Source organism: Festucalex cinctus, chromosome 9 (assembly GCF_051991245.1).
Source record: "Festucalex cinctus isolate MCC-2025b chromosome 9, RoL_Fcin_1.0, whole genome shotgun sequence".
Classification (NCBI taxonomy): domain Eukaryota; kingdom Metazoa; phylum Chordata; class Actinopteri; order Syngnathiformes; family Syngnathidae; genus Festucalex; species Festucalex cinctus.
Genome location: NC_135419.1, coordinates 14528102 through 14540801, shown reverse-complemented (window position 1 = coordinate 14540801; position 12700 = coordinate 14528102). Strand labels below are relative to the sequence as shown.

At 40.7% G+C, this 12700-nt stretch overlaps 1 protein-coding gene and 1 long non-coding RNA gene across 4 annotated transcripts in view; both read right to left on the bottom strand.

Annotated features, from left to right (window-relative positions):
• Nucleotides 1–2044: 2044 nt before the first annotated feature.
• Nucleotides 2045–3444, bottom strand: LOC144025921 (uncharacterized). The gene is made up of 3 exons (XR_013284988.1): nucleotides 3251–3444; nucleotides 3034–3167; nucleotides 2045–2640 (listed from the first exon to the last, which is right to left on the bottom strand). It is a non-coding gene; the product is annotated as an uncharacterized LOC144025921 (long non-coding RNA).
• A 573-nt stretch (nucleotides 3445–4017) lies between these two features.
• znf711 (zinc finger protein 711) overlaps nucleotides 4018–12700 on the bottom strand; it is a 25903-nt gene continuing 17220 nt past the window's right edge. Inside the window, exons 1-8 of one of the 3 annotated variants that reach the window (XM_077532927.1) lie at nucleotides 12326–12689; nucleotides 11292–11370; nucleotides 11103–11213; nucleotides 9053–9880; nucleotides 8829–8975; nucleotides 8575–8754; nucleotides 8320–8454; nucleotides 4018–6531 (exon numbers count right to left, since the gene is read on the bottom strand). In XM_077532927.1, the coding sequence (XP_077389053.1) occupies nucleotides 5351–6531; nucleotides 8320–8454; nucleotides 8575–8754; nucleotides 8829–8975; nucleotides 9053–9880; nucleotides 11103–11181 (2550 nt within the window). In that variant the 5' untranslated portion in view covers nucleotides 11182–11213; nucleotides 11292–11370; nucleotides 12326–12689 and the 3' untranslated portion in view covers nucleotides 4018–5350. Of the gene's footprint in view, nucleotides 6532–8319; nucleotides 8455–8574; nucleotides 8755–8828; nucleotides 8976–9052; nucleotides 9881–11102; nucleotides 11214–11291; nucleotides 12690–12700 lie in introns of those variants that run through there. The other 2 variants (XM_077532926.1, XM_077532928.1) reach the window with 2 other exon arrangements.

Sequence of the window (12700 nt, the reverse complement as noted above, 5' to 3'; positions counted from 1 at the left end):
AAACCACGCCCACAGGCGATGACGTGTGAGCCCCCCCCCCCCCCCCCCCCCCCCCCGCAGCCGCTACCCTCACCATAACTTTCTTGTAATTAGATCTTTTTCTTGATTTGTTTACCGGATGTTAAAGGATTCGAACGACATGCATCACCATTTGTGTCCTGACATTTTTTTTTTTGTATACCCATGTAAACCGCCTAGAGCAGTTCAGAAACAATAAGTACATGATTACATGATAAAAACTTGAAACACATCGTACTAGATTATTATAAAATGTAATATGTGCAGATCGAAATGGGATGTTACGAGTTTTGCCTAATGATGAATTTGAAATGATTGATTAAATAAGCAGTACCTTAATTTAAATCGGACCTGGGTATTGACAAAAAAAAAAACAAAAAAAAAAACGTTGGCTTGACTTAAATGAAATTCAATTCAATCAAACATCTAAGTCGCTACACTTTCCCCATGAAGTAAAATAAATACAATTTCATATTTGTCACGAAACTAATTTCTAATGTATTCTACCCGATTAAATATATTATATTAAATAACCCATAAAATGTGGTTTGTTACTTAATTGCACCTATATGCTATCAATACAATTTATAAAATACTGCTAATTATTTATTATACTGAAACTTAATTGTTAGCACTAATCTAATTGAAATGAATTCATTTAAATTAAAAAGCAGAAATAAAGTGAGATCAGATGAGTGTCAATGGGTAGAAGGTGAAAACAAAATGTAATTACAGTGACATCTAGCGAGCACTATGCAGTACTGTACCTGTGCCAATGGATTTGTGACCCACCCAAAACATATGTACACACACATATATATATATATATATATATATATATATATATATATATATATATATATATATATATATATATATATATATATATATATATATGACTCATTGATGAAAAAAATAATAATAATTTCGATTATAACTTACAATTGTTAAAAATGTCTGCATGTATATGACATTATATTTGAAATTCAGTCTATTAAAATATAACCAGATGACATTACAGCTAAAGATTGTTCAATAACATATTTAGGTCCAATTTTTTTTCAGTCTTAGATAAATTAAAGTGTTTCTTTTCAAAAATGGGTGTTCTTTTGTGAATTATGGCAATAATATATTAATGTAATAATAAAATAAAAAAACAAGCGCATGCCAGTTTTCATTTGGAGCATTCCCCAATAATCATAATGAATAAATCAGTAATGCTTCCACAATCCCGAAAGTTTGCACATTCTTGATTGATTGTTTGTTTGTTTGTTTTATTAAGAACTTTTAAATGTATAGTGAAAGGACACAATTAAGACGAGTGTCACACATGGATATAGTCATAACCTACCAGTCAATAGTCTTTTGTGAGTAATCGGAAGCTCTTTTTTTTTGCTGACTGAATTCCCCCCACAACCAACTCATTCTAGCATTGTGATTTCCCACAGGGTTCTCCAATCTCCGGCTACTTGGAAGCAATATGGCCTTGTCTGAGAAAATCTGGATCGGTCCGCTCTTGCTAAACGGGCCAGCGCAGGGTGTGGAATGTGTCAAGACTGACTGCCAAAAAAAGGGCTTGATGGCTCAAGTCCCATGCAGCTCCCTACGGTCCCCGTTCACGGCAATAAGCAAAAAACGTGCCGCTGCATGACCCTGAATTACAGCCCAAAGACATCAAAACTATTCCAAATATTTCGTCTTATGGATTTAAAATGATTACTCTTGTCCTTGTACTTCCACATGTGTAACTGGATTTTATCCTGGCAGGTGCATCATCTCAAGTTTACTGTCAACCAAAACATAAAATAAAGAGAAAGACATATTGTGTATTCTAACAACCAACTCTTGTTTTAAAGTCTACTCGCTTCATACTAACACATTTTGAAACGACAAAAGGGCTATAACATAGCATCAGTGTTGGGACATTTGAACATGCTGTACTATACTGCCCCCATTTGGCCAGGACGTGCACACCAGGAGGAGCAGCACAGTGTCCATTGAAGAAAAAAAAATGTGGCAAAAACTGTACTCAAATGATGTCATTAGTTTATATTTTTGTAAAGTCAAATGTAGTTCCATTTTTATTATTAAAATATATCACACACTTTTGATGTTTTTTTTTTAAATTTTACAAATTATTAGCATGTCTATTCATTTCATTAGGTGAAGACGATTTGGGATAAATTTTGAGTTGAGTATGATCACAAAAAAACTCATCTCAAGGCTGTACTACTAAAAACTAATTGGCCTTATATAGCACTTTTCTAGATAAACAAAGAATCTATTTGCAACTAAAATATTAACATGATTTCTCTTCATAACGCCCTGCTAAAAAAATTTAACATAGAACTCTTACCTAAACAATATTTAAGTGTTTGATGGATTGCTTTAAGCGTGTTCAGTCAAAGGATTTCCAAGCGGCCCTTGCATCATTCGATTTTTCTGTCCGCGACTGTCAGCAGAAAAAGTTTGGACACTTGGCGCTCTGGGGCATTGAGGTGGGCGTGTGTTTGATGCTCTGCTGACTCCAAACAAGCAGATAATTGAGTTGCCACTGTGGTTCATCACATGGAGCGATGCTTCCTTACAAGACAGCCTCTCGCACTCAATGCTGAGATGACGCTGTGAAATAAAGAGAGGATTTATGACCGGCATTTTGATCAGTGCAGCATTGGCGGTCGCCATTGGCAACCATGTCAGAATGCAAGACATGTTCTTGGAAAGTGAACAGGCTGTTACAGTTGTTTGTGCGTGGTGCTGGGGTGGACTCATGCTCTTAGTTGTACTTTGCATCTATTTTCAGGGTCACTGGAGCCAATTCTAGCTGACTTTGGCCAAAGGCAGACTAATGCCATTTTTTTTTAACAACTTATTTGAATCCTTTTCACTCTGAACACAACTCTTGGGATTAGACTATCCCTAACAGTTGTGATGGCTGGTTGACATATGAGGTCAGAGATCAATTGAAGGGTGCAGCAAGAGTGAAATTTTCTTCTTCTTCTATTTTTAACTGACCTTAGTGCAATGGACTCTCAAATTGACCACAATCTTTTGTGGCGCTGGTTTTGCTTCCATGTTCAATACATATTTTCCCCGCAGGAGGCTGAAGTGGTAGCCTTTGTTCCACAGTCAACTGTCACCATCATAACCTTTTATAAAGGTAAAAAAAAATAATAATTTCAGTAATATTTCAACTTGCCAAACAAGTCTAAAAAAATACATTATTCCTCACCGTTCGAAGATGCCCTCAGACATGAAATAAATGGAGGGGGACGTCTGCAAAGCGATACTGTCACCTAGTGACGTTCTGTAGGTATTACTTGAATTAATAACTTGGCATACAGGTTACAAACACATTCACTTTGGAATGTTTAATATTTATAAACGCATCTTATGTTAGCACGGAAAAGCTTACAACTTCCGGGTTTCCGAACATCCGGGCATATCTGATTATTTCCGCAACGCAAATGCTTCCTGGTGTAAACAAAAGGCGTGGGCTATATTGTATTGCTTTTGCCTGTGACTAGCGTACAAAACCAGGCTCTTTGTTATATGGTCAAAGGTCATTTCATCATATTTTGAAATCAAAATAATCCCCACAAATTACATTACAACGATCCCAAATCCAATGAGTTTCACTACGTAGTGCGTGCTTTCACCGAGTTGACCGCCATTTTGACTTGTGACGTAGCTCGGAATTGTCTATAGTTACGGCACTGATCTGATAAATCTTGTTGCTATCGAGGTATTTTCAACAAAATTTAGTTAGAACTCCACATAGTACTATTTACAAGCCTGCATTGAACGTGCAAATTATCCAGTTGACAAAAACCGTCAATCAGATTAAATGTGAGACTTCATTATCAGAAAGAACAATAAGTATAAAAAGATATTTGTTTATTTTGGTTTCTTCCCCACCAGTAGTTCATCCACAACCAGACTGAAAGGAAATATAGACTAAGGTACATGAAATGCAGGGATTTTAGTAAAATACCACAATTTCATGGAGACAGCATATGTGCATACTTTATTAGGCTAATGCAATTATGATGACCACCGACAGGAGCATAATCCCAAATGTGGGATTGGGCTAGGTTTACGTATAGGACTGCAGGATGAGGATTTGGGAAACGTGTCAGTGAGCACAAACCAAACACAAAACCCAAACACTTTGCCATGGAACAGAACAAAAACTGGTTTCACCCACCACTTTCCACGACTGTATTGTGCCCACTTGCTATAGAGAACATTTACTCACTCACAAGGCTGTGTAATCATTTATCCAGGGTTTATATGTATATGTATATACATACATAAACCCCATACATGTAATTAAAATACAAAAAATACAACAAGTTATTAAAGTGCCTTCTACTGACTCAACCACAATCTCTGAGAGAATGGTAGTGGTACAGTATGTTTGAGTAAAAAAAAAAAAAAAAAATCACTTATTTTCAGATTGGCTGAGTCCATCAGTGCTTAAGGGAGAAAGACCAGCAGATGTAAGGCATGATTGCAACTGTATTATTAGCTGGACACCTGTGTCAGTTAACATGACAACACGATGTATCTTAGTCGCACGGAACCACCAATTGGTTAACGATCACAAAGCCAACCTTTTTATCCAAATCAAAACCTATTATCACATAGCACCATCTTAAACTTGATTATTTGACGTTCGACCCAACTGAGCTGCTCAGTCCCGAAACCCTGATTGAACTTTTCAAACATTTTTAACGGATTGCGGTCATATCACACAATATTCATTATGAGGGAACTGTGAGAGAAGGTGGGAATAAAACTGGGATTAAGGTGCGGCATGTATGTCAACATTACTTAAAACGCTTTCATGGAACTTGAGAACGGTGCAACTCGTGGCAGTGAAAACAAATGTCGAGCTAAAAGCTGATTCATAAAGATACTAGTCGGTTGAATGAAGGAAAAGTGAAATGATGCTCATGAATTTTCCAAGTTATTCTCCTGCAGCATTTCAGCTGAGTGGGTATAAAAATATAGACATTTGAAACCCTGAATATATGTTCTTACATAATTTTCTTCCAAAAAAAAAAAAAAAACACACACAATTTACACTTGTCCCACTCAGTGCGAACTGCCTTTTTTTTTTTTTTTTTTTTTTTAAATATTTCACTCCCATCTAAAATGTGTTCTGGAGGAGGAGTTTTACACCCATTACAACACAGAACGGCAAATATAATGATGCCTTCAACAGCCTACACCATATAATTTTTTTAATACACTAAAATGACCTCCGAGTGCGTGACACAGATTTAAGGGATGGGGGGTGGGCGGTCGATCTTTAAGTGTGATGACGTTACATTAACATGTCTTTGTGGTGTCTGGCTATGTGCTGGCTCTTCTCCGAAGGCCTCCTGAAGCCCTTGGTGCAGTAGTCGCAGCGGTGCGGGTAGTCCTTGGTGTGAATGGAGATGACGTGGCGCTTGAAGCCCGAAGCGTCCGTGCTGTTGTACTCGCAATACTGGCACTGGTACACTTTCCTGCCGCTGTGCGTCTTCATGTGCTTCTTCAGCTCCGCCGGCTGCCGGAAGCCTCGCCGGCAGCGCTTGCACTTGAAGGGCAGTTCCTTGGTGTGCAGCGAGAGGATGTGGCGGCTCAGCGTGAACGTGTCGGGCGCGTTGAAGTTACAGTGCCGGCACTGGTGCACCTTGTTGCCCTTGTGCGTCTCGGCGTGCTTCTTCAGCTCCGAGGGCCGGTGGAAGCCCTTCTCGCACACGTCGCACTGGTGCGGGAAGTCCTTGGTGTGCACCGAGATGATGTGGCGCTTCAGGTCGCTGGAGTTGGTGCTCTTGTGCTCGCAGTGCGGGCACTGGTGTGTCTTGTGGCCCTGCACCGTCTCCACGTGGCGCTGGAGCTCGCGCGCGTCGGCGTACGCCTGCGGGCAGTGGCCGCACTTGAAGGGAAGGTCGGCGCCGTGCTTGCTCTTGATGTGAGTCTTAAGGTTGGACTGGTCGGCGCAGCGGAACTCGCAGTGCGGGCAGTGATAGGGCTTCTCGCCCGTGTGCGTCCGCATGTGCTTCTTCAGCTCCGACGGGTGGCGGAAGCCCTTGGCGCACTCCACGCACACGTGCGGGAAGTTCTTGCTGTGCACGGCCAGCATGTGGCGGTTGAGCAGGCCCTGCTCGGCCGTCTCGTAGTCGCAGTACTTGCAGTGGTGCAGCTTGGGCTCGCGGTCCTTGACGATGAGCTTGTCCGAGCCCAGCGGGCTGGACTCATGATGGCGCCGGGCGTACTCGGTGTACTCGGGCGAGCGCTCGCTGTTGTGGCTCAGCAGCTTGTGGCTCTCCAGATGGTTGTGGAAGCTGATCTTCTTGTTGGTGGTGAACTCGCAGTCGGTGCACTGGTACTTCTTCTTCAGGAGGTGGTCCGGGTGGTTTTTCATGTGGCATTTGAGGAAGCCCCGCGAGCGGAACTTCTTGCCGCATATGTGGCACGGGTAGACCGTCAGCGGCATGCCGTCGGGACCGATGATGACAGCTGAAAAGGCAGGTTGAGTAAACGCACATTTATTTAGACCGTCAGCAAAGTGTGACCAAACCAAATGGAAGGAGGGTCGTTCCGTGCCAAATCACCAAATTAAAAAAATTAACAAAAAAATAAAAACAAATAAATAAAAACGAAAAAAATTTAACAAAACCAAGGCTATTTTAGTTAACTAAAACTAACACAAAAACTAAAACTCCAAAACAATTTCGTTTGAAATAAAATAAAAACTTTTTTTTTGCTTTTTAAAAAAATGAAAACCAACAAACTACATTTATGTTTACAAAACTAACTAAAATTAACTATAATTATAGCAAAAATGTCATTCGTTTTAGTCTTTGGTAATTAATTTAATACATGAGCCTTTGGGGATGATTTTAAATGTGATTTTAAGTAGATTTATTTTAATATCAACCAGAATAAGGATGTTTGAAAGTGTGCCACACTGAAGTGATATCATCTAGCAGTAGCCAATAGAAAAGCACCTTCAGATGACGTTGCTCCCATGGTGTTTTTTAAATATTGCGCACAAGTAAAACTTGAAAAATAAATAAATAAAACTAATACTGAAACTAACTAAAACTAAGCATTGATTAAATAACTAAAACTAATAAAAATCTAACAGAACCAATCTGAAAGCTCATTAAAACTAAATTTATAAAACAAAACTCAAAACGAAATAAAAACCAAAATGAAAAATTCAAGAACTATAATAACCCTAATAAGATAAATCAGAGCAAAGCCAAATTTGTACAGTTCCTACAAAAAAAAGGCGTGGCCGCCTTCCTTTGAACCTGATTATATCTCAGGAACGACTAGGTCAACCTTCACAAAGCAGATATTGCTGGAAAGGAAAAAAATCTCCAATTATTTAGAAGATTGGTGCATATTAGTTGACCTTGAATGGAAAGTTGAATATTCATTGAAAGTCTGAGAGTATGGATACTTTGACTCCTTACTGCCACTAAACTAAATTACAGCTCTCAAATGTTTCTGTTTTATAGAACATGTGAGAGATTAGGGCTGTGCAATTAATTGAAATTCAATTACAATTTCAATTATTACACTCCACAATTACAAAATCAGCAAAAAAAGAAAAGAAAAAAACGTATATTTGCATGTTTTTTTTCTTTTCCAAATTTTTTCTACATGACACTAAGTTGCACTGTTTTTATTCAGCATCAAATATTTCATATTTTTATCTTTTATAATTGTGGTATATGACGGAGTATTGGATGTTGATCTGAAACCTGTGTTTAAAAGATGAATTTCTGTTTATCTTGAAACAGACAAAAAAAATTAAATATAACTTTATTCTTTTTTTTTATTTTTAAAATAACCAATTCCATAAACTTTGTTTCATCCAAATGGAACTTGCATAATTAGTGTTTTAAAGAATTTTATTTGTCTTAATTTTTTATGTGTAAAAATGTTCTCGTTTTGTCCCAAAAAATCAATAATCGTCCTAATCATGATTTCAATTATTACCAAAATAATTGTGATTAATATTTCCTTAATAATCGAGCAGCGCTATGAGAGACTACATTTCATGAAAAATTTTATGGGCACATGAGCCACAATGTCAAAAAGAGGCCACGCCCACTTTTGGCAAAAAAATGTCCAAATTTGGCAGGATGTGGCTCCCAAACATCTTCTCCGATTGACCTCAAATTTGAAGTTTAGCGTACACCAAATATCATTCAAATCAAAATATGCTTGGTTAAACCCACCGAGTGACCTGGCACTGAACGACAGTGAGAAAACGTGCGCTCGAGCTCCTACCAGTTTGACACGGCCGTGTGTCGCCTTTCTTCTTTTTCTTGGCTTTGGGTTTGAGGACACGGTTCGTGGGTAGACCTTCTCGGATTTGTAGGAAGGTTGTGGCTGCGCCGTTCTTCACCTGATCTATAGTCTTACCTGCATACAAGCCGGTATGCAGTATCATGAACACAATCACGCTATCGCTATGGTTGCGTCCATTTGATATTTTGCGCTAAATGCACAAAAAGCTTTAGCGAGAGTGCCACAAGAACATACTGATGTCGTCCTCATCACTGTCGTCGTCGTCGTCGTCCTCCTCCTCTTCCATTTTGGGCTGCTTCTTGACCGCCATGTAGACCATCTTGTCGCGGCCAACGCCGAGTCTTCCCGATGAAGCAGCTTCAAGGTCGGGGTGGCCATTTTGGTAATCGTCCTCAGCTATTACCTCTGTTCCACCTGGAAAAGGAGGGCGGGGTTAATACATAATACTCCCATACAACAATAAGTATACTATTAGTTTGGCAACTTGCCCAAATCATCATCTGCCTCGGCTTTGAAAATGTAGACTTTGATGACTTCAGCGGCGCCGTCTTCCTTGCATTCCTTGTCTTCCATCACTTCAGTGCTAATTTCCAGAGGGGTGTCTCCTATGTCCAGCTTTTCTCCCACCTCGTCCACTAAACAGCAAAAAGATTCAACCTTAAAAAAAAAAAAAGACCTGACAAGGAAAAACACTGATGGAAGACTATCTTACGGGAGATCATGAGGTAATCTTCGGAGCTGCTTCTCCCGTCATCGTCCTCATCCATCTGCAGAGGAACACCCTCAGATGGAAGTTGCCGGTGGATGATGGTCTCCGCATTGGCCTCCGTCACCATCAAGCCCTCCGCTACAAGTTGGTGGTCTAGAGTGTTATCTTGGTGGTCCGAAAGAAGCTCGGCTACAAACACCTGATCTGACATGTCGTCGTGGTGGTTGGCATCCTGGATGAGGCCCGAGGTCAGCACGTGGTGGTGCTCCAAAGCCTCTTCGATTGCGACCTCCGTTCCCAGGATGTTGTCCGGCATGATCACACTGTGTTCCGAGTGCACCATGTCCTCGCTGCCTATTTCGTGGCCGTCTACGTCCTGGGACTGTAGGCTATCCACGTCCACCTCCAGACCCTCCACAACTTCTGCTTCCAAGCCCTCCACTTCCACTTCCTCCTCAAGGCCCTCGACAACATGAGCTTCCAGGTCCTCCACGTCGACTTCCGTTTCCAGTCCCTCGACCACGTGTGCCTCTAGACCCTCCACCTCCACCTCCCCTTCCAGGCCTTCCACAACCTGAGCCTCCAGCTCGACCACTTGCGTCTGTAGCCCTTCGACCACCTCCGCCTCCAGACCCTCCACATCTGCGTGTAAACTTTCGACAACTTCGGTTTCCAGGCCTTCCACCACCTGAGTCTCCAGGCCCTCCACCTCCAGCCCGTGCTCCAGGAGGATGCCCTCGTCCGTCATCACGTCAGAAAGAAGCATGCCCTCGGGCACCGACACCACAATGTGATCCCCGTCGATGTGTGCCAAGCCACCCATCCCTGTAACTGTTGAAATGAGAGATGTTATTTGGAGGAAAAGTCCCATTTACGACAGTGGCACCTCAACTCTTGAACACCTTAAAACCCATAAAATGTAGAGCTTGGTTAAAGTTCAAGACATTGAACTAAGTATATATATTAAAAAAAAAAAAGGCTCTAAATGAGTAATCGATTACCAAATAGTTGTCGAGTAATTTGAATGGCTCGTTGTTGATAAATTGATTAACCGTGACATCCATAGCCATTGCATTGATTGAATATTCTCTTTATTCTTATTCGATTAACCCAATATTAATTAGAATACTGTGTTTTGAGTAGTGCTGGCACATAATTCTTTTTTTCAATTCAATTCGAATTTTTTATTTCATTCTTTAAAAGAAAAAATAAATCAAAGGGGACAGAAAGACGTAAAAAAAAAAAAAAAAAAAAAGGTCAACACCAAATAAATGACAGCAAACCGTGAAGACGCTTTCAAAGTAACAATCAAACAAAATAATTCAATTTGACCTTGTGCTAAATATATTTTTTTCCGGTAATTGTGCTTTTATACATTAAAAATAAATAAATAAATACAAATAGACTGAGATGATTTGGTTGATTTATTCTAACTTTAAAACCTTTGGGGCTTTGTTCCCCTTTAACACATTCACTCATTTTCACTGAAACAACACCCTTCGCTGTTTTATTGGATTTTGACTCATTTTGCAAGGCCCACAGAATATTTTGTTGTACCGCTATAAAACATGGAACCTACCAAAACAAAGATTAAAGTCTCTTCTTTCATCAGGAAAAAAAAAGTACATTTGTGTCTGTTTCCATTTTGCAGCAATTAGCATTAGAATACAGCTATGTTTCATCAATATTCACATTCCTTGATGAAAACAGTAAAAAAGAGCTTGTTGCAACATGCCCCTGGCTGATCTCTTGTACTATGCTACCACCTGCTGGTCGTTTTTTGTAATAACTACCATTGCTTTAAGCAACCTCTTAATGTCAAAAGCTAAATCAAAGCATCCGCATCTGTATGCTCTTGCATTAAAAAAAACAAAAACAAAAAAACAAAACAAACAAAAAACGTATAAATACGCTTTTGGGAGTGAAGGACAACGCATAAAAAACGTATTTATGCGTTTTGGGGTTTGAAGTAGTTAATAATGGTTTTATAACTGTCACAATTTCTGCTCCACAATGACTTACGTTTATTTAATAAATGCATGTTACCACCCACCAAAGTCTTGCATGATCATAGCGTGGGGCATCTTCAGCTCCTGTGTGTGTAACTCCAACACACCACCTCCTTGGTCCATGTTTACCCCGGGGGAAAAAAACACCCTGAAAACTATAACATAGATTATGAGCAGCGTAAACATCTGTAAATAATTGTGCACAATAAATGGAAAGAATAAATTAAAAATACCTTCACATTTGATGCGCAGAACCTTAAAATAAAGACAGCATATTAGATGTGCATCTTCCCACCAATGCAATTGATCCCTCTGGCAAAACAAAACCCAGCCATTAATTACCACAATAACAGTGCACTCAATATTAATAATATTGTATTTTCCAATTCTATATCCCTGAAAGACCATGTATGCTGCAGATGTAATTATTGTGCATGAAGGGCAAAATAGTGCACTAGGGAAGTGGGACTGAATGTTGTTGACTGGCTCCGTCCTCTGCCAACCAATAGTACTACATGCGCCTCGAACCTGGGTGCATTTAACTGTAGTGTACACCTGGAGCTAGTTGAGCCTGATGGCGAGGTCTCAATTGAGAAAAGCGAGCTCCCCCTTAGGTGGGCAGGACAAGCCCGCTAGTCCTGCCACTGTAGTGTGGGAGTCCTCCTGCATGTTATGAGTGGGAGGAAATGCACTGTCGTCACATCACTGCTCAATACAAAAGCACGCTTTGTCTCAAGTGCGTTTAATGAGCATGTTTGCAGTTCATGACTGTAACAGTGTAAACACAGTTTTATTCTAGTCTGTGCTAGAAGACCGTCCACTTAAAGTACTGCAGATGTTATGCAATGTTTTCATGAAAGCTGGCTACCGCTTGATTCCCACCCAGCGGAGCTAACTAGCAAACGAGCTACAACTGATCCGCCCGGCGCCATTTTGTTTTAGCATCGAGGCTAAACGTCTACGCTCGTTAGCGACTTTAAAAAGACGCACATTCCCACTTAACGCGTTCGCGGCGGCACATGGATAACGGCGTCGTCGGGGAAGGCGACGAACTAACGTGTCATAACGTTCCAGTCTCAGGTTTGCTCGAACCAAAGTGCCCACGACCAACTGTCTGGCTAGCTAGCCTGCTAAGCTAGGTGGCGCCGCCTATGCCGCATTATGTCCGTGTTGTTTTTCCCACAAGGCTCAAAGAGGCCCGCTACGGCCGACTGGGCCCCTGCGAATTATACCACGTTCCATTCGGATTGGTCCAAAGCAAATTTACCTGATAACGTCGTCTTCGGACTCTTTTGGTGTTTCTCCCCCTCCTCCGTTTTGTCTATTATTGTTTTTGGTTTATTTTTGACGGTAAGCTAAGTGCGGCCTGCAGTTTTGGATCCCCGGGCACTCTTTGCTAGGCCTCGGCCAATCAGCTTGCTTCCTGACAAGCAGAGGGAGGGCGGGGGGCAGACAATGCGTGGCCTCGTTTACCGCTGATCCCTTACTATTTGCGTCATGCATAAGAGAGCAGTTACACTAACAGTCATTCTCATAATGGAAACACATTATGCGCACTTTTGCGTGCGAACTAAACGTATGTATTCCCACGAAAACATTTCCGAATTTTCTACTCGGACTTTTAAGGCCTGTAGGCCATTTT